Source organism: Hypoxylon fragiforme, assembly GCF_022984875.1.
Source record: "Hypoxylon fragiforme strain CBS 206.31 chromosome Unknown GGS25scaffold_1, whole genome shotgun sequence".
NCBI classification, from domain to species: Eukaryota; Fungi; Ascomycota; class Sordariomycetes; order Xylariales; family Hypoxylaceae; genus Hypoxylon; species Hypoxylon fragiforme.
In genome coordinates this window covers 1,718,536-1,744,616 of record NW_026054756.1, presented here as the reverse complement: position 1 = coordinate 1,744,616, position 26,081 = coordinate 1,718,536, and the positions used below count along the sequence as shown (strand labels likewise).

Here is a 26,081-nt window from a genome sequence, read left to right as displayed (position 1 = left end):
TATTCACATTTCACATAAATTTCCCCAACTTTCAACATTCAATGTAAAGAATATCAGAAAAATATTAGTAATCAAAGGTTTAAGTAAACATTCCATTATATAATCGGATACGATAAGAAACGTAGCAAAGAAAGCCTTAGACTTTATGGTAGGTAAAAAGATGGAAAATGGAGGGTTTGTATGCGATAATTTACTATAGGTACATACGTTATATTATACCAGCTTAGCCTGGTGCACTGACGGGACCGGTGTGCTTCCTCCTCACTCACTCTCGCCTCCTCTGCGCCAACGCCAACGCCCACGACCCTCGCCGACCCATTCTCTCTCGCTTGGTGAACTGAGATCACCCGTCTCGCGCTCGCGATCAAAGACGCTGCTGCCCTCCGTGCCCCAATCAACACTCCACAGCGGAACCAAAGCAGCGCGCCGCTGCTCTCTCGTGGGGCGCGCTCGCCCAGGCCGCGGGGGCGGTGTGGGGATCCCGTGTAGCGCGGCGCCGCGCTCGCGTTGCGTTGAGCAAGGAGGATTACGGGGAGGGTTGTGGCGGCGGCATGTAAGGCGAGGGGCGTTGACGTGACGGCTGCGGTGCACGCGGGCGCTCGCTGACGCTGATGATGTGGGGGTAGGTAGGGAGAAGAGGCACTACGCCCAGCAACCGTCCTCTTCGCGCTGCGGCCCTACCTGCCGGAGCCCTACTCCATGCCTGCTTTCGCGGCAGGCTTGCACACGACTGGTGTATGTGTTGGGTGGATTCGGGAAGTCTTTATTTACCTAAAGGAGATATCGATGAGCCTTCTGATAGTACCTATCTACCTTCACCATTGGTGGGGTGTTCTTACCGGAAAGGGGTAAATGCTGATTCATTTTTTTTTGTGGGGGGAGGGGGAGGGATGACAGTGGATAAAGCGCAACCTGCCACAGGACGGAGGAGGGGTTGCCTAGCAGGGATGTAGACATCAGTAGCATCGGCGTCGCGGAGAAGTTCGTCAGACGGTCGTACGGTACCGCGGAGGAGGCCGGGTTCGAAGTCGCGGCGGTCAGCGTCGGGGTCGAGATCCTCTTGCGCCAGGGCGTGGCTGTTATCTGAACGTTTCGCGATGAGCTGAATTCAGTGTTGTTTACAACGAGTCGTTCCACTCGGCTGAGCAGATGAGCCGGTTTGTGCGCACGGTCAGGACGCAGTTGATGGAGAGGTTGGGTATGCTGGACTCTTGAAGGCGTGGTACTTGGGTGGGTTTATCATGCTGGTCTTCCGTTTCCATCAACTTTAGAAAGCTACCCACTATGTAGTCCGTGTTGTGGCTGACGAGGGCAGCTGAATAATTTATCGTGCGGGTAAGGGTCTACATAGCCCCTGATTGTAGGTACCTACCTAGGTATTTAAACAGGTGCCTCAACTTCATCTGATTCAAAAGAGATTATCATTGTTATCCAAGTTCCTATCAAGGTATGCTTAAGTAGGTAGTTGTAGGGACATTAATGATGATATGACTCAGATGTTGTAATCTATCGCCCTCGTTGGCGCCAAGGGGTGTCACGTGACACTCGGGATAGAGCATTGATATTCACGATAACGAATGCCTCTTCTCTTGTAAGTTTACATGGACTCGTGGGAAAATTTAAGGCATCATTTCTATTTCCATATCAGGTATTTACTTGCTATATCTGATCTATGTACCTAGGGAGCTATGGACTTTCTGCTGGTCCAGGAGGTTGTTCCTAGATCGACAAACCTTTATCCATTCTTGATTTCCCTCATAACAGCCACAATAATCGTCGTCATATTAGCACCTCTTTAGGTGCCTACCTACAAGTGACGACATGTATGCCATTTTCTTGAGCAAACGTAGCAAAATTCTGCACGACACCGGCATCTGTCAAAATACACTCACGTTAGCAATGGGTAGGTAGTAGACAAAAAGCTGGACTCAAACTTACATCATGTGTGAGCAACCTGCTACTTTTTCAACAAATGTTCCACATCGATAACATTTCTTCCATCCTTTGGCTAGGGCTAGGGTTTTTAGTTTTTCGAAGTCTTCGCTGGGCCTACAATTACCATAATGGTATTCCATGGTGCACTTGGTGCACGTAATTGCATGGCACTGTGGGCATGATGCGAAGCCATGGATTTGATAACCATCAGGTATGAAAGCTTGGCAATATTGCACATGGCAATAGATTGGCCTGACGGCCAACGACTTGAAGTTCAGTGCCGCATATTTCGCTATGAACTCGTGGCCAAGTAGTCGGTATACTATATCTGGCGTAAACCGGACAGGTATTCCGCAGCATTGGAAAGGTGTCAGTGATCCGTCTTTTATTGAATGCTTGAAGCCACTCGTCATGCAGGGTGCGCAGAAGTAATGTCTACAGTCGGCTTTGAAGAGGTCCCGATAATCAAAATGATACCTGCAAATCACGCACGTTTCCTTCAAATGTGGTGCCCAAGACATAATGCGCTATAGGTAGTCTGATGTGATTTATTTAGATGAGGTTGGCAGATAACAGGCAGGAGTAAAACATGCGCTGGTTTGGTGCTTTATATATCCTATCTGGTGTCTCAGATGGGTGGCCTAATATTACACCTAGAATGTACCCATGAATGCTATCAGTTTCTGGCTGTATCCTTTATAATAGTATTATATCCAGGGATTTCTTATTTAGTCTGAGAAAGTGCATACTACTACCATTGTTCTTGGTAGGCCTAAGCTACCTCAAACCTCTCTAAGCTGCTGCTGCTCTAAGTACCTAGGTTGGTCAATATGAGCTATTGGCAAGGCTTGGGCTCCCATACATGAGAAATCGTGAGCGATTGACATATGGGTAGCTGGATATTTTCAAATATTCATTAGCCCTTTTCAAGGTTATCCTGCGGGCTGGGACTCAAACTTGTGGTATTCGGGCTTTCATGCCTACTATCATTGCCCAACCATCTCAAGAAAGGGGGTATAAAAGCAATCGTTCCTTTGGCAAGCACCGAATTTTCACGGACTGTAGACAAATTTCAACTCGACAAGCTCTGATTGATTGCATGGAAGACACCATATTGGCAACAATCACCGCCCACCCCCTCCCTCTCTTTCTTTCTCACACACACACAGACACAGATACATCACACAAAACACCTACGGCCGCTCAATTTCGATGAAACATAAACCCTAGAACGATGTGTTAAAGTTACTCGACGAAACAGCGCCTAAACAGAGAACTATACCTAATTAATAGGCACCTGCTAAACCTTGGGTTACTAAAGCAAGGCACACCCACTTGTAGGGCTGGTTCAAGCATTATTAACATGTGAATATAAGCTTTTCGATGGCGTCCTTTTGAAGCTCAGCACCAAAAAGTCCCTCCCCCCCCCCCTCCACTGGATCTGATCGTCCCAGGGGTTCATTCATGTAAACCTTATTTTGGCCCACATCGGTACCGAGTGGGTGGTACTGGTGGTCTAGCCCCCCTTGCCCTGTAACTACCAACAATAGAAAAATCCAGTAATCCAGTATCGATGGATCCATGGATATGCATACCTAGATAGCATGTGATAATGGATTACGACCCATGTGCTCTGCTTACCGGCCTTCCAACTGACTAGTTGATATTTGGCATAGTTTTACCACCCATCATGTCGAACTAGGCATTTTGTCACGATAGCATCGCCATCATGTGCCATTCCTACGAGGGGTCAGACGGGTACCTGCATAGATCGTGTAGGTATCGCCATTTTCACATGCTAATCCACTCTAGGTGGAAACCTAGGTACATATAGGTAATAGCTCACATAGATACAAGCAGGAAAGTTAAAAAAGAAGATTGGTGAAGTAATAAATGTATTCATTTTCTCGGCCTGTCCTGTCCGAGATTTTTCATCCGCGAATCCTTTGGTTTTCATTTCCCTCCTCATTTCTATCCTTGGCTTCGTCTCTATTTAAAACGGCCCTCATACCACTTCTAATTGTCTACAAGGGATATACACTACGGAGCGAAGAAGGTATCCCGAAGCAAAAAAATAGACACCGCACAACTCCAAACGTGTAGGGTAATATAAGCACACCAGCTCAATCACGTTTAAAAAGTTGCGACCGCAATCGCGATAGCCTGTGTCTCCGAATGCGAGATGGATACGCTAATTTCTTTGACACCTGCCTTCTTTGCCGCTTCTTGCGCATCACCATGAAGCTGTAATCCATTAGCAAAACTTTCTTGTCATGCATTTTAGCAGGCATTTACTTACAGTGACGATAGGAGCACCGAGCTCATTGGGCAGAATTTCAATGTCCTTCAAGGGTGCACCGGCCCCCTTGCTTTGGACAGATAGGCTCTTGAAAACTGCTTCTTTGGCACTCCACCGACCAGCAAACGAGCTCTGTGGGCTAGGCGTTTTCTGGCAGTACGCAATTTCCTTATCCGTGAAGTTGCGTTCGATGAACGTGGGATTTTCGATATTAATGGCTGTGATATCCTCTACATCGACACCCACCTTGTTATTCTTCCCTGTCTGGAGGCTTTGGGCTAAGGCCTCTACCATCTCCTTGGTACTCCTTTCTTTCGCAAGATGAGGCTCCGCGGCTTGCTTCGCGAAATTGGCAGCGTAGACGAGTTCAGCCGTCTTCGCATTTTCTGTAACTCTAGCATCCGGATTCAGCAAGACAGGGGCCAGCTGCTCCTCAGTGTACGGTGCGTGGTCCTTGGCTTGGAAGATAGCATTGTTGATGATGCCGTTATGCAGGAATCGGTACGCCTTCTTTTGACGGGCAGCCACCTTGGTACAGTACTCTGTATACGTTTGCTTGTCGAGTGTTGCGTACAGATACCTTGGATGAATACCGATCGTCTGAGCACCCTTTTGTCCGAAACCGAACGAAGTCAGTGAAAAGGCCTTTACACCGTCGGTCTGGATGCTTCGACTAGGATACACAATCAGATCAAACTTCTCCATCACCTCGTCGACGTTGTCGGCGTTGCGATTACCAGGGACCAAACCGGTGTTCATCACTTGTAAGCAACCGTTGAACATCCAAGCACCAGCAGCACCCTTCGGATGACCAGTGAGGTACTTTTGGAAGATGCCCAAGACGGCATTACCCTTCTTCCGACCAAGATGGCGCAGCTGCTGGCAAATAACGGAAGATTCATTCTTGTCATTGGCCTTAGTTGAGGTACCGTGGAAGGATGCAACATCTAGATCGTCAATTGTAAGACCCCAAGTGGCGAGGGAACCTCGGAGAGGAGCGATGGTGTTGTCTTGCTTCCAGAAATTGTTTCCGAGGCTTCGCAAAGCTTCCTTCTCCTGCCTTATAGATTCCTTTTCGATGTGGACAGCACGGGCCTGGGTGTATTCATTCTGATCGAATTCGTGACCTTGAGCCTGCATGGCTGCTGCCTCCTCATAAAGGTATTCGAGTTCGGATTCTTTCCAGCTGCGGATTTGCCTCTTGCGAATCTCGATTTGTCGGCGGCGGTATTTCATATCGAGCAGGGGTGATGGGAACTTGCTAGGGGCTTCCCGAGCGGTGGTCAACAGACCTTGACCAGGCGCTGGAACTGAGCGTCCAGTCTTGTCGCTTGCCGTGGTGGTATGGGCAAGGACACCATAGATGGGCACACCCATATCGAGCGCTAACTGGGCCGTCATGAGGACTTGTATACCACATCCTTGAGACTCCATGAATCCACTTCTCGTGGTGGTGGTTGGACGCGACATCTCTTGTGGCGTTCGGCCATGAGCAAATTCGTCGACACTGTTGCTCGTCGCCTTCATGTTGGCAAACTCATATGAGCCCTCCTCACCGAAGTCATCGAAGCCACCAACCAGGCAAATCCGTGCTTTACCTTCCATAATAGCCTCGAAGCCATTGTCTACCGATTCTACGGCTGTGGCGCAGGCTCCGACGGGGGTCTTGATGGGACCAGAGGAAGACAACAAAAGCATATTGACCCAGGCAGCCATTGTATTGATGAAAGACTCCTGTAAGATGTCCTTTTGAATGTCGTGATCCATCTTGCGCTTGGTGTACATCCCGTTAAGAGCATTCATACCACCTTGGCCAGAACCGATGCAGTTGCCGACTTCTGATACATGGACGTACTTATAAAATTCGTACGGGTCAGTGACACCCGAAGCTAGAAGGGCCTCAGCTACACAGATAAGTACGTAGAGGGTGACACGGTCGACTTGGGAGATGATGTCGTCGGGAACACCATATTTCTTGGCATCCCAGCCGGTAGGTATTTGCCCAGCGACAAGGCGGTCAAATCTAAGAGCCTTGGGAATCCACAGAGTAGCACCCTTCCTGAGGCGAATGGTATACTCGCCCGTCTCAGGAATCTCGAAAATCTCGCACTTGTCATCGTGCTGTCTCTTGAATTCCTCAGCCGTTTCCTTTGAGCCCTCGAATGGTTCAAGGTCCTCCTCAAGTTGGATTTCGTGAAGCATCATCTTCTTTTTGGGATCATACCCATCAAAGAGCTCAGGCTCGATGAGACGGATGCCTGAATGCTCAAGGATATATGCCTCGTACTTTCGTTTGATATCCTTATCTTCGACCGGGTCACCGGTCTTGGCATCGACCCAACCCGAGTAGGGCTGTCCTTTGATGGGGCCGTTGTGGTTTTTGATAAGACCCATGATCCACGCCATCTCGACACATCCCTCGATCGAAAACTCGCCATGTGCTTCCATTTCCCAGCGGGTTCTCGAGTTACCCCAAGGTCCTATCTCAGCAAAGCCGGTGACAACAACAACTCTGTCCAAGTCCACCATGCCTTTGAGCTTCTCATTGTGAGGTTCAATCTCCTTCTCCCAGTCGGGGGGAGTAGGGAAATCAAATTTGATGTTGGCGCGCGGTTCGATAAGCTTCTTTTTATACAACGCCTCTGAGTCTTCACCATTGACAACCTTGTTCTCGATCGCTGTCTCCTGAGTGACGGCCTGGCGAACTTCGCTAGTTTCCATGATGTCCTTGCGTATCCGTGTCATCGCATCGTTCAAGTTGGGAATGAACTGGAGACCGCCGTTCAGGTCGGCAAACACAGGTTCGTTCTGGCAGAGGTCTACGATATCCGGGGACATAAGCCCAAGGAGGTTGAAGGCCATCTCTTGTTGAGAAAACGTGCGCACTCCAAATTGCTCAACTCCTTCAGCAACAATGTTGTTGCCAGACATAAGGCCTGTACCACGGGTCCAGCCAATGACGGCACCGCAGATGGTGAGGTAGTTGGCCCAGCTTTCGGAATGCCAGCGGTTGAAAAGAGTCTCAAGACCAAGCTTGGACTCCGAATAAAGACCGTCACTACCAAACGTACCGTGGTTAGGAGATAACGGGAGAACAACCTGAGCAGGCCGAGTCTCAAAGTTGCGCTCCGACTTTTGCGTCTTGACGCAGCCCAAAAGACGAATGAGATTCGTCAGCATGATACGATGGGCAAGTTCGGATTTCGAGTCAATGCCGTCGATTTGGCGACCATTCTCAGATATAGCAGCAAACGGAATGATATAATCAAGGTCCCAGCCTAGTCCGTTCTTAGGATCGTAAATGTATTCGATAAGAGCTTCCACATCCTGCTTGCTGCCTTGGTTGAATGGAACAACAACAAGCTGAGACCCACGAGCACCGTACCTGGCGTACATGGCCTGGTAATACTCTGTTACTTGGCGTGAGAAGCGACTTGTGGTAACGATCACTCTAGCACCTCCACTGATGAGACCTTGGAGAACTTCAGCACCAATTGAGCCGGCACCAGCTCCGGTCATGAGAACGTATTTGTCCTGGTAGGTAACGCCCGACTTGGCAGCTTCTTCTAGGCAATCCAGGTAGACTCCAGTTAATCGTTTGCTATATTCCCAGCCGTGCAAATTATGGCGTTTGAGGTGTAGGAAAGGAATGGTTTCCATCTTGCCTTTGCCGTTTTGGCCGTTCGTCTTCAACGAGGGCTTCTTGACAAAACCGTTTGCTTTCCCATTCTCTTTAGGTAATATCTGACTCTCATTCATCGCAAGAGATCGAAGAACGTTTCCATAAAGGTTCTTGAATTCCAGTTTCGCGGTTTTGGACATTTTGTGTTGCTCCTTGATTAGCTTGACAAGACGTCCCAGGTCATTTTGAACTTTGGTGCGATTGCCGTACTCGGATATTTTACCGCCTTCCGCCATCTGCTGAACATAGTGTTCAAGCTTTCGGCAGCTTTGCCTGGGAACTTCTTCGTAGCTAAGATTTCCGCGTGCATCGATAGATGTGTGAGGGCCGGTCGGAACAGCAACGTCCTTGTAATGCGGTGGTACATTCATAACCTCTTTACAGTTTTCGATCAGCTGTTGTCCTAATTCCTTGGCTAGTTTATAGGTTTCTCCGCGTTCGGTAGGGCAGTTATCAATGTGGTACTGCATAAATTCAAGGAGCAGGGGATTTGATTTGCTCATGATGCGGATGCACTGGCTGACGATTTCCCTGTCGACGGCCTGAAGTCGTCCGAAAATGACATCATAATACATACTGAGGGCATCTTGACGCGCCCAGTTCCAAGATGAATCGTACGTGCGCGCTTTGAGGGGGCTGAACACAGGTTCGATACCTGTCGCATAGAAGTCACCGTGCTCAGTGTTCCATAGATCGAGCTGTGCCTGCAATACCTGTTGGGACTCTTGTGATGATTGAGCGGCCTTTTCACCAGCTCGAAGGTCCATTTTCAGGTATCTCGCTAGCAGTTCAAGCTGTTGCTTGAACAGGGCGCGCTGATCTTTAGTAAGAGCATCGATAGCAGCCGGATCCATCATCATGCCACCGGACCCGCCAGTAGCTGGGCCAGCGGTTGTAGCCGTTGACAAGCTAATGCCAGCGTTGGTAGCATATTTCTGTGCAACATCGTCAAAGTAAGCTTTGGCATCATTCTCCGAGCCTAAGCGGGCGGCTGGCTCCATGGTAAGTGCCAATACGAGTACTCCGTCTTGTCGTCCAGAGCCGAGGCCCCATCTGGTCTCTAGGTATTTGCGTGCAGACGTCATGTTGAAACCTCCAGGCATCTTAGAAGAGATTAGGCGGGCAATCAGTGACTGAGATTGTTTTCCAAGCTGGCCATTGAACGTCGCCTGCATTAATCCTGATAATTCGTCGATAGGGGTATCTTCAGGCTTTTCGGGTGTTGATCCAAACTCCTTTCCTAGGTCACCTAGGATCTCATTCTGGAGTGTGGACTTGCCTGCCTCATCGTTAGCTATGGTATGATGCTCTTAGATCGAATAAACTAACCTCCGACTAGATCCTTTATAGCCTTGCTTAAAGGAATTTCAAGGAAAGGCTTCTTTAATTTTTGTGCTATTAACGCTCGGACGATCTCAAGAGCGGACACAGGTACATCGCTTATGGCCGCCGCAGGGCCTGCACTGGGGGCGGGAGCAGCAGCAGCAGCAGCGGGGGCAGCGGCTGCTGCCGGTGCTGGTGCGGAACTCGATGAGGACTCTGCAGCGGTGGGTTCTGGCTCCTCCTCAATTGGGTCTACATCGTAGTAGATCTCCTTCGCATCTTTGTTGTAACACAAAATTTGTCGTTGAATAGACTTTGCTGCGTCAAAAGCTTCGTATTTAGATGCGATTGTTCTCTTGGCCATTACGCCTAGAGTATCTGCGGGTCCAACTTCAACAATACGTTCTGCTGTCTTCTCGCCGAGGAACACATCTTGTGTTTCGATCCATCTCACAGGAGATGCAAATTGATATGCGAGCAGCTCAACGAGCAAGGTATGAGCAAGTTCTTGCTCGATTTCTGGACGCATTTTGGTTGTAGGAGAGAAATGAGGAGGTGGAGGGGGTTCGGTGACAATCGACAGCAAATGGGACGAGCTCGAAGGAACGCGATGTCAACAGCGTCAACTTGGTTTTGCAGTTGGTTTGAAGGTACAGTCGGTCGACTAGAGAAAAAAAGTTCTAACGAAGGCTATCGTGCTGATCGTGTTAAACGGTTTCCCCTGTTTCTTGCCCGTTACGTATAGTCACCCAACCGAATTCAGCATCAGTCAACCCGAAGACCAAAGCAACTGTGCACCTAAAAAAAAATTCGGGTAAGGAGCGTATGCCAAGCTTGACGATAGGTAACAACGTCAAGGACAGAAAGGGATAGGATAAATGAACAACAGGTTCACTGATTCGGATTGATTATTAGGAGGTTTCTTGAGTAAGAAAATAAGAAATTATGTCGCCGTCGTCTAGTTGGCGATCACCTTTGACCAAAGTTTGCCTAAGTGGGTGGGAAGGAAGGTCTATGTGAGGTATAGTATACCTAGTAGATTACATAGAGCACTGTAAGCACGGTTAGATGCAAGTGTAAGTATCTAGGCGAGTAGATTGATAGGTAGCTCTCTCCTTCTTTAGGGCAATACAGAGCAGACACGAAGGATTGCGATGCATTAGACGGAACAAAACGGAACTTTCCCAAATGTTGAACTGTCTAGGTGCAACAATGCAAAAATTTTGGCGGGATCGTAGACAGACGTCGTTTCCCCCAATTCTGGGCCAATGGCCAGACCTACATGCACAGGGCTATCTTAATCACGACCAGTTACCACCTCTAGGGCTACATACGGCGTAGTAGTAGGTACTTAGACGCAGTGACCAAGCACCCAAGCCTAGAGCATTCTTGCATCGATCCTACGTATCTACCTACGCAACCTACGGTGCCACCGCAACTCCTCAGCGATACCCTTGTCACTTGCAATTCCCACAAGCATTAAATTGATTGATCATGATTTGTTGATTTGCTCAGAAAATCCATAAATGTCCCACTATTTCTCAACCATCTCTTGATATAGTCTATGCCTATCATGGGTTAGCCTGCTACGAGACCCTTTTTCTCCACGAAGACCCAGGCCGGAAAGTTGGGGTTGGCTTGTTCTTTTTATCGCCTCCCTTGTTACTAACGACACTGAGGCCCGTGTCTAAAATCTTATCAAGAGATCAGTAGATTCAGTACAACGGCTAACATATCCTTCCGAGTACATGGTATTACTAACATTCCCGTCTAAAAGCTTAGCTTGCGGTCTACCATAGCATAATTATAGTAAAATATATCTAGCAGCCTCGTACGTTATTCTAGCACTTTTTATAATAGTATAGGTAATAGTATGGGTGTAGTTAATCGTCATCCGGCTTTAGTCTCATGCAAGGCCACACAACTAGGGCAAATAATAGTGTTCCAAAGAATCCTGTTCCGTAACACAAGTACCACACTAGGTTGCATCTAAGTGGCTTTAACTTTCCTTTGCCTATCGTGCCATGCCAATGGAGTACCTAGTCGGCACCAGCCCAGGGTAAGTTCCGGCGAGGAAGTACAGATACTTCTATGGAAGTTACTCTGGCGTTAATACCGGACATCATACATATCATAATGTAGGTATGGAGTAAATTTCACTACGTCTAATGCATGTGTGAGGTGATTCTCATTCTTAGAGCGATGCCCTATAAATAATCCTAGTACTCATTACAGTATAGGATCTTGTGATGCAGCTTACATGTATTCGTGAGATCTCGAGCTGGCTATTAGTATGCAAGTTTGACGGCCTGATATCTGGGGAAGAGCCTGTACTGTAAGATGACATCGCTTTCTAATGCACCAGCAGGATGAAACATGCCTCGACGACAACGAACTCGGTTGAGACATGCCTCCTGCCCTCCCAGGGCCTCCCTACCTAGGTATGTACTACACAGGTAGGCAGTTTTAATATTTGAATGAACTACATACTTGATCCCTAAAAATGATTGAGCTCAGTTTGCATTTTGCCAACAATTTTATCGGAAGAGGGCAGTAGGTAGGTATCCATAGTTGGGATACGCTCCATTGAGCCGAAGTCGTACGGTTGGCCAGCCCCCCGAGACATTCGTCTTCGTAATCGATTGTTGACTAAAATCACTTTTCAAAACGTGGCCGTCGTTAGCTTGATAAACTTCGAAGTCTGCCAGTTACAACAAGCTTAGTCCCCACGTCCCGTTCCATGTTTGACTTCAGCTGACTTGAAGATGGCAGCTGATAAGGCAAGACTGTTAAAACCCGTAGTGGACGTCTTTCAACATCGTCCGAAGTAAACAGGTATAAAAATACGCACACAATAGACATCACATGTGCAATGTTTTAAAAAAGGGTGGAAGTTGAGTCTGGAATTTAGGGCAAGATGGGACGATCCAAAGTTTGACATGCATGGTTGAGTGGCTACATACATCATAAAGAATTTCGATGTTCAAAAGTTGTGTGGGAAAAATACATTTGTGATAAGATCAAAAAGGTACTGGTACTGCGACGCTATTGGTTGTGGATCGGCTAGGGTTGTACTACCTACCCTAGGTAGTACTATAAGTGCTAGTACGTAGCTGCAACGCTAGGTACCTACAGTAGGTGGTGGTAGTAACTGGCAGAAGTTACTGGCTAGCCCAAATGGATCCCCAACAAGAACTTAAATTTTTTTGTCGAGAGAGCTGTCCCTGCAAAATAAAAATTAGGCCCGTTTCGATTAAACGTCGTTGTTAGGTATATGCTCGTTGAGAAGAAACACGACAGGGGCGTTGACAACTTGGAGTTACGCCAGTGCCACCAACAGTAACTTTTTTTTTTTAGAGTTCTCGAATTTTGATAGGAAGGTACGTTTCCCTTCAAGTCGTGATCCATTCAGTCAGTCAGTCAGCCAGTCCTGCCAGTCTAGTCAGTTTCCTTATTGAGTTCTTCCAACGACACTCTTCTGCACGATACTGGAGCTGCTGAATTGCAACTTCTGGATTTTAATCCTTCCCTAATAAAATCGTTTATTTTGTGGCTTCATTCTTGCAGCTCGCAATTGCCCTCCTTTTAAGTCAATCTTTCGCTTGTGTTTGTGCCTGGTCACATTCTTCAGCGCCGTTCTTCCCACCCACTTCTTCCTACCATTTATTTGCTGCCTGAAGCTCTTTGAAATTTTCCCTAGCAAATTCTCGAGTGTCACATCTCCTGCTCTTTGCTGAGTCTACGGAGAAAATCTTAATCGTAAGAAACAAAAGTCCTGTGTAGTAGCTTTTTTCATTTTAAATTCTAACAAGTAGTCGAAGCATTAGTTCCAGCCTCAACCTCAACTCCAATCGCCGCCATCCCACGATACCATTAATCATGTATGGCACCGGCAGCGGCACCGGGCCCCAAACGGGTGTCTCGACCCCTCGATCATCCTCTTCTCTCCGCCCTCTAACTCTTGCGCATGGATCTCTGGATGCCTCATTCCTTGTCCCCACTAGTGCCCATTTTCATGCGTCACAGCTCAAAGATAGGTTTACGGCGGGCCTTCCCGCACCGACAGATGAATTAGCTCTAGACGATGAGCCCTCGTCCGTAGCCGAGCTTGTCGCCAGATATATGGGATTTGTTGCTCACGAGGTAGAAGAGGGTGAAGATGATGCCCAGGGCTCGTATGAGGAAGTACTCAAATTAGTTCTGAACGAATTCGAGCGAATGTTTCTTCGGGGGAATGACGTCCACACCTTAGCAAAGAACCTCCCCGGTATTCTTGCCAAGCAAATTACTGTCGTGCGATGCTACTACGCAGCCCGTTCTGTAGCAAACCGTGCCATCAGACCCCATGAATCTGCACTTTTAAGAGCTGCCGACGAGGGGAATGCCGTCATCTACAGCATCTTCGGCGGCCAAGGGAACATCATCGAATACTTTGATGAACTACGTGAGGTATACGAGACGTATCCCTCATTCGTGGGTGAACTTGTCACATCATCCGCCGACCTGCTTCACAACCTCGCACTAGACCCCAGAGCAGAGAAATTATACGCCAAGGGACTTGATGTGATGGAATGGCTTCGTTCCCCAGATTCTACGCCCGATCCCCAATATCTAATTTCAGCTCCTGTCAGTTTGCCTTTAATTGGATTGGTACAATTATGCCATTACCAAGTCCTCGGAAAGGGGCTAGGTGTCCATCCTGGAATACTACGTGACCGTATTCGCGGAGCGACCGGCCATTCCCAGGGTGTTATTGTCGCAGCTGCCACGGCCGCCGCAGATTCGTGGGAGTCATACGAAAAGCTCGCCAAGGATGCGCTTACAATTCTCTTCTGGATTGGTGCTCGTAGCCAACAAGTGTTTCCCAGAACCTCATTGACGCCTGTTATGTTGCACGACTCCATTGACAATGGCGAAGGAGACCCAACGCCTATGTTGAGTATTAGGGACTTATCCCAGAGTGAGGTTCAGAAGCACATCGACGCTACGAATCAATACCTTCCTGAGGATCGGCACATTGCTATATCGCTAGTTAACAGTCCCAGGAACATGGTCGTCACAGGCCCGCCGATTTCTCTATATGGTTTAAATCTACAATTACGAAAGGTCAAGGCGCCTACGGGCCTCGATCAAACTCGAATCCCTCACACAGAGCGCAAAGTTCGATTTGTCAACCGCTTCTTGCCCATAACATCTCCCTTCCATAGTGCATACCTTTCTGATGCGACTAAGTTGATTGACGAAGACCTGAAAGACATTCACATCAATTCCGAATCGCTCGGAATCGCTGTCTACAACACATGTACCGGTGCCGATCTGAGAGATGAGGTCAAGGGTGATATTGTCCCCTCCTTAGTTCGTATGATTACGCGAGACCCGGTCAACTGGGAAAAGGCAACGGTCTTCCCAGAAGCAACTCACGTATTAGACTTCGGTCCTGGAGGTATCTCAGGTCTTGGTATCCTCACCAGCCGTAACAAGGAGGGTACAGGTGTCCGTGTCATCCTAGCTGGTACCATTGATGGTGCCGCACAAGAAGTAGGCTTCAAGTCTGAACTCTTTGATCGAGACGAGGAACATGCTGTAGTATACGCCAATGATTGGGTCAAGGAATACGGCCCTCGGCTAGTCAAAACGACGAGCGGTCACACTTACGTCGACACGAAGATGAGCAGATTATTAGGCGTACCTCCCCTTATGGTTGCTGGTATGACCCCATCTACTGTACCCTGGGACTTTATCGCAGCAACGATGAATGCGGGTTATCATACTGAACTAGCCGGCGGAGGTTACTATAATGGCAAAACGATGACAGAGGCTCTGTCTAAAATTGAAAGGGCCATACCGGCTGGACGAGGAATTTCGATTAACTTGATCTACGTCAACCCCAGGGCTATGGGCTGGCAGATTCCTCTCATCGGGCGTCTCCGTGCCGAGGGCGTCCCCATCGAAGGATTGACCATTGGTGCAGGCGTTCCGTCCATAGAGGTTGCTCAGGAATATATCGAAACTCTCGGACTAAAGCATATTGCATTCAAGCCAGGTTCTATGGAGGCAATTCAAGCTGTTATCAACATTGCCAGGGCAAACCCAACGTTCCCTGTTATTCTTCAGTGGACTGGTGGCCGGGGAGGTGGTCATCACTCATTTGAAGATTTCCATGCGCCTATCCTACAAATGTATGGCCGTATTCGAAGATCAGACAACATTATACTCGTCGCCGGAAGTGGGTTTGGTGGCGCTGAAGACACATATCCGTACCTCACGGGTGAATGGTCTAAGAAATATGGCTACCCACCCATGCCTTTTGACGGCTGCCTCTACGGCAGTCGCATGATGGTCGCGAAGGAAGCACACACAAGTAAGGCCGCCAAACAAGCCATCATCGATGCCCCAGGACTTGACGATAGTGAATGGGAGAAGACGTACAAAGGTGCGGCAGGTGGCGTCATCACTGTTAGATCAGAAATGGGTGAGCCAATTCACAAGCTTGCCACCCGAGGTGTACGTTTCTGGGCTGAAATGGACAACAAAATATTTGGCCTGCCAAAGGAAAAGCGTGTGGCCGAGTTGAAAAAGAACCGAGAGTACATTATCAAGAAACTGAACGATGATTTCCAGAAGGTATGGTTTGGTCGAAACAAGGCTGGCCAGACAGTTGATCTTGAAGATATGACATATGGCGAAGTTGTGCGAAGAATGGTCGACCTTCTCTACGTCAAACACGAGTCACGATGGATCGACCCGTCCTTCATCAAGCTCACTGGTGACTTCATTCATCGTGTTGAGGAACGATTCACTACAAATCCTGGCCAACCCTCCTACTTACAGAATTATTCTGATCTTAATGAGCCGTTTTCTGCCGTTGAGAGGATTCTCTCATATTATCCCGATGCTGAAACCCAGATCATCAATGCCCAGGATGTCCAGCACTTTTTACTTCTATGCCAACGCCGTGGCCAGAAGCCCGTTACATTTGTACCTTCTTTGGACGAAAGTTTCGAGTTCTACTTCAAGAAGGACTCTCTGTGGCAGTCCGAAGATCTTGCAGCGGTCATAGACCAAGATGTTGGCCGAACTTGTATTCTGCAGGGTCCCACCGCAGTCAAATACTCGACCGTCATAGACGAACCCATCAAAGACATTCTAGACGGCATCCACAATGCTCATATTGCCAGCCTAACGAGAGATGTATATGCCAACAAGCCGGAAGCTATTCCTACCATTGAGTATTTCGGCGGTAAGCTCATTGACACTGAAATGCCATTGGACATTGAAGGCCTCACTGTATCATATGATCAACACAAAAACACGTATCGTCTATCGTCATCTCCTGCTGTCACTCTGCCACCCGTTGATAGTTGGCTTGCGCTACTAGCAGGACCAAATCGCAACTGGCGGCATGCATTGTTCACTTCGGAAGTTTTGGTTCAAGGTCATAAATATCAGACAAACCCAATGAAGAGGATATTTGCTCCCGTTCGTGGGCTTTTTGTTGAGATCCTCTACCCGAATGATCCTACGAAGACGTCGATCATCGTCCGCGAACAGCCTCGCCACAATCATTACGTCGACGTCATTGAAGTTAAGTTAGATGGACAGAGCGAGATTGTCGTGAGCATGATCAAGGAGAGCACTGCTCTCGGTCAGCCCGTATCACTGCCTCTCCGGTTTAAATACCGCCCCGAAGCTGGGTATGCACCAATTCACGAGGTCATGGAAGGACGAAATGACCGCATTAAGGAATTCTACTGGCGTGCATGGTTTGGGGATGAGTCGTTCGACCTCGACACTCCTGTTACTAGCAAGTTCGATGGCGGACGGACTACGATCACCAAGAAAGACATCAACGATTTTGTGCATGCCGTTAGTAACACTGGTGAAGCATTTGTTGACCGCCCTGGCAAAGTGATGTTCGCGCCCATGGATTTCGCCATTGTTGTTGGATGGAAGGCAATCACGAAGCCTATCTTCCCCAGAAAGATTGACGGCGACCTTCTTAAGCTCGTGCATCTTTCCAATGGCTTCCGCATGATGCCAGGCGCTGACCCTCTTCAGAAGGGCGACGAAGTCAAGACTACGGCGCAAATCAATGCTGTGATCAATCAAGAATCTGGCAAGATGGTCGAAGTCTGCGGTACTATTTACAGAGATGGCCAAGCTGTCATGGAGGTTACATCGCAATTTCTGTATCGTGGTGTTTACACCGACTTTGAGAATACCTTCCAACGCAAAATGGAGACGCCGATGCAAGTCCATTTGGATACCTCGAAGGACGTAGCTGTGCTTAAGTCTAAGGATTGGATTCAATTCGATAATAATGATATCGAACTCCTAGGCCAGACATTGACATTCCGCCTTCAAAGCTTCTATAAGTTTAAGAACCGGACTGTTTTTAGCAGTGTTGAGACCCGTGGCCAGGTGCTTCTAGAGCTTCCCACCAAAGAGGTTATTCAAGTCGCGAGTGTCGACTACGAGGCTGGAGTGTCCCATGGTAACCCAGTTGTAGACTACCTCGAACGTCATGGTTCTTCTATCGAGCAGCCGATCAACTTTGAAAACCCCATCCCTCTTAGCGGCAAGAAGCCCTTACAGCTTAAGGCTCCGGCTTCCAACGAAACTTATGCCAAGGTCTCGGGCGATTACAATCCTATACACGTTTCTCGTGTTTTCTCTAGCTACGCCAATCTTCCTGGGACCATCACTCACGGCATGTACTCCAGTGCTGCCGTACGTGGTTTGGTGGAAACCTGGGCGGCTGAGAACAATATTGGACGCGTCCGTAGTTTCCATGCTTCTCTTGTCGGCATGGTGTTGCCAAACGACGATATTCAAGTTAAACTTCAGCATGTTGGAATGATCGGTGGTCGCAAGATCATCAAGGTTGAAGCAAGCAACGAGGATACCGAAGAGAAAGTTATCCTTGGCGAAGCTGAGATCGAGCAGCCCGTTACGGCATACGTCTTTACGGGCCAGGGATCCCAAGAACAGGGCATGGGTATGGATTTGTACAATACAAGCTCGGTTGCCAAAGAGGTGTGGGATAGGGCCGACAATTACCTCTTGGACACATATGGTAAGTTATATTTAACTTGTACCTAACGAGATTATAACTAACACATCTTAGGGTTCTCTATCCTAAACATCGTGAAGAATAACCCGAAGGAATTGACCATTCACTTTGGGGGTCCTCGCGGAAAGGCTATTCGGGAAAACTACATGCAGATGAACTTTGAGACCATTGCCGCGGACGGCTCCGTCAAATCTGAGCGCATCTTCAAAGACATCAACGACAAAACGACGTCTTACACGTATAGATCACCCACCGGTCTTTTATCAGCAACTCAGTTTACCCAACCTGCTCTCACCCTGATGGAAAAGGCCAGTTTCGAAGATATGAATGCCAAGGGACTTGTGCCGCGAGACAGCACCTTCGCAGGTCACTCCTTGGGAGAGTACTCTGCCCTTGCTGCCTTGGCAGATGTCCTCCCTATCGAATCGCTAGTCTCGGTTGTTTTCTACCGTGGGCTTACCATGCAAGTTGCCGTCGAGCGAGATGCCCAGGGCCGGTCTAACTACTCCATGTGTGCTGTAAACCCTAGCCGAATCTCGAAGACTTTCAGTGAGGGTGCTCTCCGATATGTAGTTGGCAATATCGCCGAGGAGACCGGCTGGCTCCTCGAGATTGTGAACTACAATATTGCAAACATGCAGTATGTCTGCGCTGGCGATCTACGTGCGTTGGACACTCTTACCGGAGTTTTGAACTTTCTGAAATCGCAGAAGGTCGATATCAACCAGCTTCGCCAGGATCTGAGCATCGAAGAGGTCAAGGGGCACCTCGTTGACATCATCAAGGCTGCCTCCCAGAAGACGTTGGCCAAACCCCAGCCTCTGGAATTAGAAAGAGGATTTGCCACCATTCCCCTGAAAGGCATAGATGTGCCATTCCACTCGACATTCTTGCGGTCAGGTGTTAAGCCTTTCAGGAATATTCTCCTGAAGAAGATTCACAAGACTTCTATCGATCCCGCCAAACTGATTGGAAAGTACATTCCTAACGTGACGGCGCGGCCTTTCGAGCTCACAAAGGAGTACTTCCAAAATGTGTATGATCTCACAGGGTCCCCCAAGATTGCGCAGATCTTACAGGATTGGGAAAGCTACCAGGATGATGTTAACGGCGTCAATGGCGTGAACTCGCCGCCTATTCAAACTAATGGTCACTAAAAGGACGGTGTGCGGCTTGGGATGTCCTGGATGATGGAACGCATGATATCAATGGTGTTATAGATTCGTTGCATTTGCTAGTTTTCTGCTACTGTGTTGACGAGGTTTGGGATAGGGACGTTGTTTTCGGGTACCCTATCTTCCTATAGATAGATACACTCGGAGTTGAGCCATTTTCAATTGATGAATATTCAGTTACCATTATCGTATGTATGCGTGTGATAGAATGTATGCTATGCTTTTGTAAACACTGTTCATTCTGCTTGACTTATAGTTGGATTTGTAGCTTGAATGATCTTGCCTGTTACTAGATACCTACGCTGGACTTGCAATGAAATTCAGCTGTAAATCCTCATGTCAACCTGGAGTAATATAATACTTATAGTGTGCGAATTACATATCCCCTAACTCCAGTAAGTAAAAAAAAGAGGAAAAAAAAAAGAAAAAAAAAACGTCAGGTCGAAAATCGTGATATCATATAGCTACACCCTTCTTTTCATACCTAAGCTCGTCATTCAGCTTCAAACACAGTAGGTACATGGGGTTACTGAGTACCTAAGCTCGACAGGCGTCTTGTCTTCCCACCATTTTCATCAAACAAATCAGAATCATTCACAACTCGCCATCCTCCACGATCCCCAACTCAACCATCCTATCGTAGATGATCTTGGCAACAGCGCGCATCCCCTCGGCGCAGGGGTGGTAGGCGCCGCCGGAGTAGAACAGCTTCCAGGTGAAGCCGGAGACCCAGGGGTCCGGGGAGCCGATGGCGTGGGCCTCGCTCGGCTTGCCCACAGACACGAGGTGGCACCACTGGTCGCGGCCCTCGACGGCCCGGCTGGTGGCGTCGAGCAAGGTGGCGCACACGGACTTGTGGTGCGCCACGCGGTCCGCGCCGAAGGACACGTCTTGTCCTGGCCGCGTGTCTGGGCCTAGCATGGTCAGGTACTCGACGACGAGGACGTGCGCGCGCGGGGCCTTGGCGTGGATCTCGTCGAGCACGCCGGCGTACCGCGCGGCGAGACCCGCGACGTCGAGGGTGGTCGTGGCGAGGGGCGCGCCGCCTTCGCCGCGCACGTAGGCGAGCACGGAGCCGAACAAAGCGTCGAGCCAGGACGCAGCCAGCGTGTCTTCGAATAGGCCGCCGATGTACCCGATGTCGTTGCCGCCGCCCAGCACGAGGACCACGTCCGCGTCAGCGGGGAGCCCCTCGATCTGTGGCGGGAACACGCAGCCGCCGCGCTCCTGCGCGTCGGTGGTCAGGTTTGGTAGCGTGGCGCCGGCGACGGTTAGGTCGGTTAGGGTTGCGCCGAGGCGCTGGGAGAGGAGACAGGCGAAGTTGGCGCCGGAGCGGCCGGCGGGCTCGTTGACGCAGGGGGGGATGCTGGGGCCGGCGGCGAAGGAGGAGCCGAGGCTGGTTATGCGGAGGGGGGGCGACATGGCTGTGGTGGTGGTGGTGGTGGTGGGAATTGAGGGTGGGGGAGGGGGAGGTGTGGGGTTTGGGGTTTGTAAATTTAGAGAGGGGTGTTACGTGAGGTTAAAGATGATGATGAGTATGACGATGAACTTGGGGAGGCTTTGTTTTGGTAATGATTGATAATTGCGTATGTATTGTAAGACGAGGGGTGCGCGTTAAAGACACAAACCGCAATTGTATGATTGTACCTATTATTATTGTACAATACACAATACCTTCAATGTTACTTCAAAGTTGCATGTGTCTCTGTAGGTTCAAATGTTACCATCCACCTTCCCCCTTTTTGTTCTATGTGATCATAATAATACCTAGTAGTGTTGGAAGTTTTAAAGTTCTAGGTACTAGTTACTAGTAGTAGGTATTGTACGGTATTTACAGTAGCCCTGGAGGTAAATGCTGCATGCTGGTTCTAGACTTTGGGTTTAACCGGGAACCCCTCAGTAATTGTGGTATTCCCCCGCTGCGGGCCAATCGGGAAGTGTTCTGCACTCGCTTTTTCCTTCTTCAAAGTCACACCGCTTAAGTATCCGAGGGATGTACAAGTTGCACATAAAATAGTAACTCAACATTGAAGATATGTATATGTCATCATTTGCAAGCAATTATATATACTCTGATATATATATCACCAGTCTCACAAGTGTTCACTTTTGGTCTTCAATTATTATTGTTGAATCTGAACGGGAGACTCCAGACTACCGGTATAGTATACTGTTAGCAGTTAGCATGTGAATATTCTATATGGAACTTGCTACCCGAGCAATTGATTTAGGAGATAGTTACAGTGCAATGTCGCTCAACTCTTCAATGCTATAAACCCTCTAGATCTAGTACAACATCACCTATCCAAGACATTAACTAGGATAGGGCTTCAAACAAAAGTTATCAGAGTCAACAGTTGTTTGCAGTTGCATTGATAGTACCTACTACGCCGTAGTGAGTAGTCACAGTAGTGGGGTTGATGGGGAGAAAGGGGTATAACTAGCTGGCACCAATAACACCAATAGAGGTGAGTTATTTGCGGGTGCCGGCGTTGACCGGCTTCTGTCGGACTTGACCAGAATTGCTAAGAATTAACTATACTAACCTTAAAGTACTAACCTAGGCAGGTGCCTACCAGGCCCTACCTGGGTATGTACTATGCTGTGTGCCGGTGGATGCTTCCGTTACTAGTCAAGATTCAGGAGCGCCACAACTTGGCAATATTACTGGTAGTTACTAACTGGTACTAGATATGTAAGTTAGTACATGATGCAGGAACGCTCTCCCCTTTTTCGCTTAGTTGTCAGCTACCTGTGTAGGGTAGGTACTAGGTAGGGTGTGTAGGTAGGGTAGGAGATACCAAAGTAATCCATCTATCTAGAAAGATCAATATCTAAAAGATCAATCAATGATTGCCTTATCTAACATCTCACATACCTATTACCATATATCCGTTGGCATGCTTAGTATTGTGGCTAGCTGAACAAACATTCCTCTACTATCAATCAAACCAATCCATATAAAATCTTGACATTGTTTTTCTTTTTCTTTTTTTGTCTATAATCTTCCCCTTTTTATTTTATCGTTGGTTCGTGACGATCAAAATATTCTACCCGTCCCCCTCAACGTACGTCATTTCAAACGTGTTCTAGAAAATCCGGGGGGACGTGCTCATGTTATCCGTGTAACTCGTGAGCAACAAAACACAGCACCGCACCGCCGGGTCAAGCAAAGGCACGGGGCCGGTGTTATTGGGGGAAATACCTAGGTGAACCGGATTGGTCCGACCTGGTATCACCGGATTTGTGACATCTCATACCACCATCCTAGGCCACAACGCGGAACCCAAATTTGGGCAGGTGGTGTGATAGGTCATCTGAACTGTGAAAATCAGGTGTATACCACGGATATATCAAGGCCGGGGAAGAGAGACGGACGGTGTAGGGCAGTTGAAGTGAGACTTGCGTGCTAAGCAAAGGAGCAAGCCGCCATGACTCCCTCAAAGGATGAAAAGAAACATCAGTTGTTTTTGGGCTTGTTCATACATAGTGTCAAGCTAGGCGAGCTGAAGTACTTCCACAACACTGCTGTTTTCGTGGATAGGTCTGGAAATATTGTTGCTATTGAGCCGCAATGTGATCTGAAGAAAGCCGAGGAAGTAGTATTTCCTAAACTAGGTTGGAAAGGGGGTGATGTTGTTGTCACTGCCGCGGAAGAAGGCCAATTCTTCTTCCCGGGCTTCATTGGTAAGTACCTACCTTGGTAGATACACACTGCCTGGGATTTCCCAGCCCAGTCTATCCCTTTCCTTTCTCCTTGACTAAGAAGAAACAGACACCCATGTACACGCACCTCAGTACCCCAACGTGGGCATCTTTGGCAAGTCGACGCTGCTGGACTGGTTAAATACTTACACATTTCCCATGGAGGCTTCCCTCTCGTCGCTTCCAAAAGCCCATAGAGTATATACGCGGTGCATACGGCGAACCCTGGCCCACGGAACCACTACTGCCGCCTACTATGCCACCATTCATGTGCCATCCACCAACCTCCTCGCAGACCTTTGTCTGTCCATGGGCCAACGCGCCTTTATCGGCCGCATTTGCATGGACAACCTCGGACCAGACTACTACGTCGACGAATCAGCAGATCAGAGTCTTAAGCTGACACAAGAAAGCATCGAACACATTAAGGCCATTGACCCATCATACGCCCTCATAAGCCCAATTTTAACGCCACGCTTCGCCCCTGCCTGTTCCGTCGACGCCATGACCCGCCTCGGCGCACTGCATCGTGAGACCGGGCTACCGGTGCAAACGCATATCTCGGAGAACGTCAACGAGGTCCAGCTCGTGCGCGACATGTTTCCCGACTGCGAACACTACGCCGGCGTCTACGACACCTACGGCCTCCTCACGAAAAAGACGATCCTCGCCCACGCCATCCACCTCAGCAACGACGAGGCCGACCTCATCGCCTGCCGCGGCGCCAAGATCGCCCACTGCCCCTGCAGCAACTCGGCCCTGACGAGCGGCGAGGCCTACGTCCGCTGGCTGCTCAACAAGCGCATCGCCCTCGGCCTCGGCACCGACATGAGCGGCGGCTACAGCCCCAGCATCCTCGAGGCCGCGCGCCAGGCCGCCCTCGTCTCGAACCACCGCGCCATGCCCGCCGGCAAGTGGGCCGATCTGCCGGCCGAGGAGCGCGAAAGGGCAAAGCTGAGCGTCGAGGAGGTCCTCCACCTCGCCACGCGGGGCGGCGCCGAGGTCGTTGGCCTCGGCGATAAGATCGGTGGGTTCGAGGTCGGTATGCAGTGGGACGCGCAGCTCATTGGTCTCGGCGTCGTCGATGAGACGGTTGATGAAGAGGATGTGGGGGATCATGGGAACGTGGACGTGTTTGGCTGGGAGAAGTGGGATGAGCGGGTCGCGAAGTGGCTGTTTAATGGCGATGATAGGAACGTTAAGAAGGTCTGGGTGAGGGGACGGCTGGTGCATGAGCGTGTGCGTTGATGTACGTGGTGGTGTGTGTTGATGATGAGTGTTGGATTGTATGTAGATAGTTGATGCGTACCTCTTAGGTATCTTGGTAGGTGTCTGGGTAGATATCTAGATAATCAGAAGCTGGTAGCATAGTTATGGTGTAGATAGATCCTTAGATGAGATTTGATGGGACGGGGTAAGATGAGATGAGATGAGATGAGTAGGTAGATAGATAGATAGATAGATACCTAGGAGGTAGACAAAGAGGTAGATAGGTATGTACCTTACCTACCTATCTAACCCAGATGCTTGCAAGACTTGATCGTTGATATTTACAGGCACGACGTAGTAGTGTGTACCTACCCATTTACATATCTACAGAGCTATCCTAGGTGCTTACCTCCTACCTACCTACCTAACTAGGTATGTATGCTGGGCTTATTCTAGGTTACTTAGGTAGGTAGGTAGGTATACTAGATAGATGTCTTCTTCATTGTAGTTGGGCAGTCATGGCAACATTGAAATACATACCTCTATGGGTACCTAGCTGGGGTACTTAGGGGGAGGGTCGTGGCTTTGTAAATTCAACGACTACCAGTCACGTACACAGCGAGGCATGCTACTACATAATAGGGTATCAAATACGCTTCCTGTTTCATCACCATTGCAACCCAGCTAGCTACTGACCTAGGTAACTACGTAGGTACAGTAGGTCCCAAAGTTAGGTACCTATCCAGCTAGTAAACGCCTAATCCATGCCAAATCCGTTGCCGGAAGCCCGTTAACTCGAGCCATATTCATGCACTTCTAGGTACCTAAGTAGGTAGGTACGTGTCCTGCTTTTATCCCTTACGCTATGTCAATAACTCCCGTGCTATGTAGGCAGCCAGCCCCTTTGGCATATACGTACGAGTGAGTACGCCATATCCCCGTTCCTTTTCGTTCCGCGCGACTACCCGATTCATAGGGTATCCTGTACAAATACATCTCAGATAACTCCTGCTCGGCAACTGAAGGCATAAATATACGGTACTGTAAACAATAAACGATGATATTATACGTTAATTTCAAGATCAGTGCGTGGATCCGCTGGCTCGCAAAAGGTCATACAAAGATTGGTCGTCCGAGCCGGCGCTGTAGCTGTGCCCCGAGTAAGTAGGCATGTTGGATCGTTGTCCACGATATGATGCGGCCTGGCTCGCATTTGTAGCATTGCTGTAACCGCTACCCCTATTGCTACTGTAGCTGTTCTGATTGGCGGTGTTATTGTTGCTTGTGGGCGTTAACCCGTACCAATTCTGTTGAGCCTGTTGATTGGAATTTGCTTGTGATGCTGAGTATGATCCGTATGACTGCGACTGCGACTGGTGCTGGGATTGGGGCTGTGGTAGTGGTTGTGGTTGTGGTTGTGATTGGGGCTGGGGCTGGTTATAGGGAGTATGATGTGGAGCTCTTGCTTCAGCAGTCCTTGTTCCATAACTGTGAGATGAAGATGTATTTGCTGATCTCATGGAATACGGGTTGCTTGTTTGTTGTTGGGTATGTGCTTGGCTAATCCGGGTCTGTGATGTTGGCCATTGAGTAGTTCCAGGATTGGTAGTGCTAGTATACTCGGTTGATGGGCTAAGCGCTTGGGAAAGTGGATTGGATGCGGCAGTACTTCGAGAATAT

At 48.8% G+C, this 26,081-nt stretch overlaps 5 protein-coding genes across 5 annotated transcripts; 2 read left to right on the top strand and 3 right to left on the bottom strand.

The window, feature by feature from the left end:
* Positions 1-261: 261 nt before the first annotated feature.
* GGS25DRAFT_516809 (uncharacterized protein) lies at positions 262-1,262 on the bottom strand (the record flags this gene model as incomplete). Its single annotated transcript, XM_049263272.1, has 3 exons — positions 262-608; positions 913-1,102; positions 1,170-1,262. The coding sequence occupies 3 exons, from the start codon at positions 1,260-1,262 to the stop codon at positions 262-264; spliced, it is 630 nt and encodes a 209-aa protein (XP_049121289.1).
* Positions 1,263-4,046: 2,784 nt separating this feature from the next.
* On the bottom strand, positions 4,047-9,966 carry GGS25DRAFT_26816 (uncharacterized protein). Its single transcript, XM_049257363.1, has 2 exons — positions 9,246-9,966; positions 4,047-9,195 (listed from the first exon to the last, which is right to left on the bottom strand). The coding sequence occupies exons 1-2, from the start codon at positions 9,766-9,768 to the stop codon at positions 4,190-4,192; spliced, it is 5,529 nt and encodes a 1,842-aa protein (XP_049121288.1). The 5' UTR covers positions 9,769-9,966; the 3' UTR covers positions 4,047-4,189.
* A 2,433-nt stretch (positions 9,967-12,399) lies between these two features.
* Positions 12,400-19,667, top strand: GGS25DRAFT_469753 (beta subunit of fatty acid synthase). The gene is made up of 3 exons (XM_049259171.1): positions 12,400-12,998; positions 13,061-18,315; positions 18,367-19,667. Exons 2-3 carry the CDS (start codon positions 13,119-13,121, stop codon positions 19,467-19,469), a joined length of 6,300 nt encoding a protein of 2,099 aa, XP_049121287.1. The 5' UTR covers positions 12,400-12,998; positions 13,061-13,118; the 3' UTR covers positions 19,470-19,667.
* Positions 19,630-21,289, bottom strand: GGS25DRAFT_26787 (SGNH hydrolase). Its single transcript, XM_049257356.1, has one exon. It carries the CDS (start codon positions 20,907-20,909, stop codon positions 20,082-20,084), a length of 828 nt encoding a protein of 275 aa, XP_049121286.1. The 5' UTR covers positions 20,910-21,289; the 3' UTR covers positions 19,630-20,081.
* Positions 21,290-22,276: 987 nt separating this feature from the next.
* Positions 22,277-25,024, top strand: GGS25DRAFT_469747 (guanine deaminase). Its single transcript, XM_049259170.1, has 2 exons — positions 22,277-23,174; positions 23,263-25,024. Exons 1-2 carry the CDS (start codon positions 22,919-22,921, stop codon positions 24,438-24,440), a joined length of 1,434 nt encoding a protein of 477 aa, XP_049121285.1. The 5' UTR covers positions 22,277-22,918; the 3' UTR covers positions 24,441-25,024.
* The last annotated feature ends 1,057 nt before the right edge of the window (positions 25,025-26,081 follow it).

Bases quoted from the DNA above. Each gene is read 5' to 3' on its own strand.
- GGS25DRAFT_26816 (XM_049257363.1), bottom strand. From the start codon at position 9,768: ATGCGTCCAGAAATCGAGCAAGAACTTGCTCATACCTTGCTCGTTGAG. The intron at 9,196-9,245 runs GTTAGTTTATTC...ACGATGAGGCAG, and splicing joins TATAAAGGATCTAGTCGGAG to GCAAGTCCACACTCCAGAAT.
- GGS25DRAFT_469753 (XM_049259171.1), top strand. From the start codon at position 13,119: ATGTATGGCACCGGCAGCGGCACCGGGCCCCAAACGGGTGTCTCGACC. The intron at 18,316-18,366 runs GTAAGTTATATT...AACACATCTTAG, and splicing joins TTACCTCTTGGACACATATG to GGTTCTCTATCCTAAACATC.
- GGS25DRAFT_26787 (XM_049257356.1), bottom strand. From the start codon at position 20,909: ATGTCGCCCCCCCTCCGCATAACCAGCCTCGGCTCCTCCTTCGCCGCC.
- GGS25DRAFT_469747 (XM_049259170.1), top strand. From the start codon at position 22,919: ATGACTCCCTCAAAGGATGAAAAGAAACATCAGTTGTTTTTGGGCTTG. The intron at 23,175-23,262 runs GTAAGTACCTAC...AAGAAGAAACAG, and splicing joins CTTCTTCCCGGGCTTCATTG to ACACCCATGTACACGCACCT.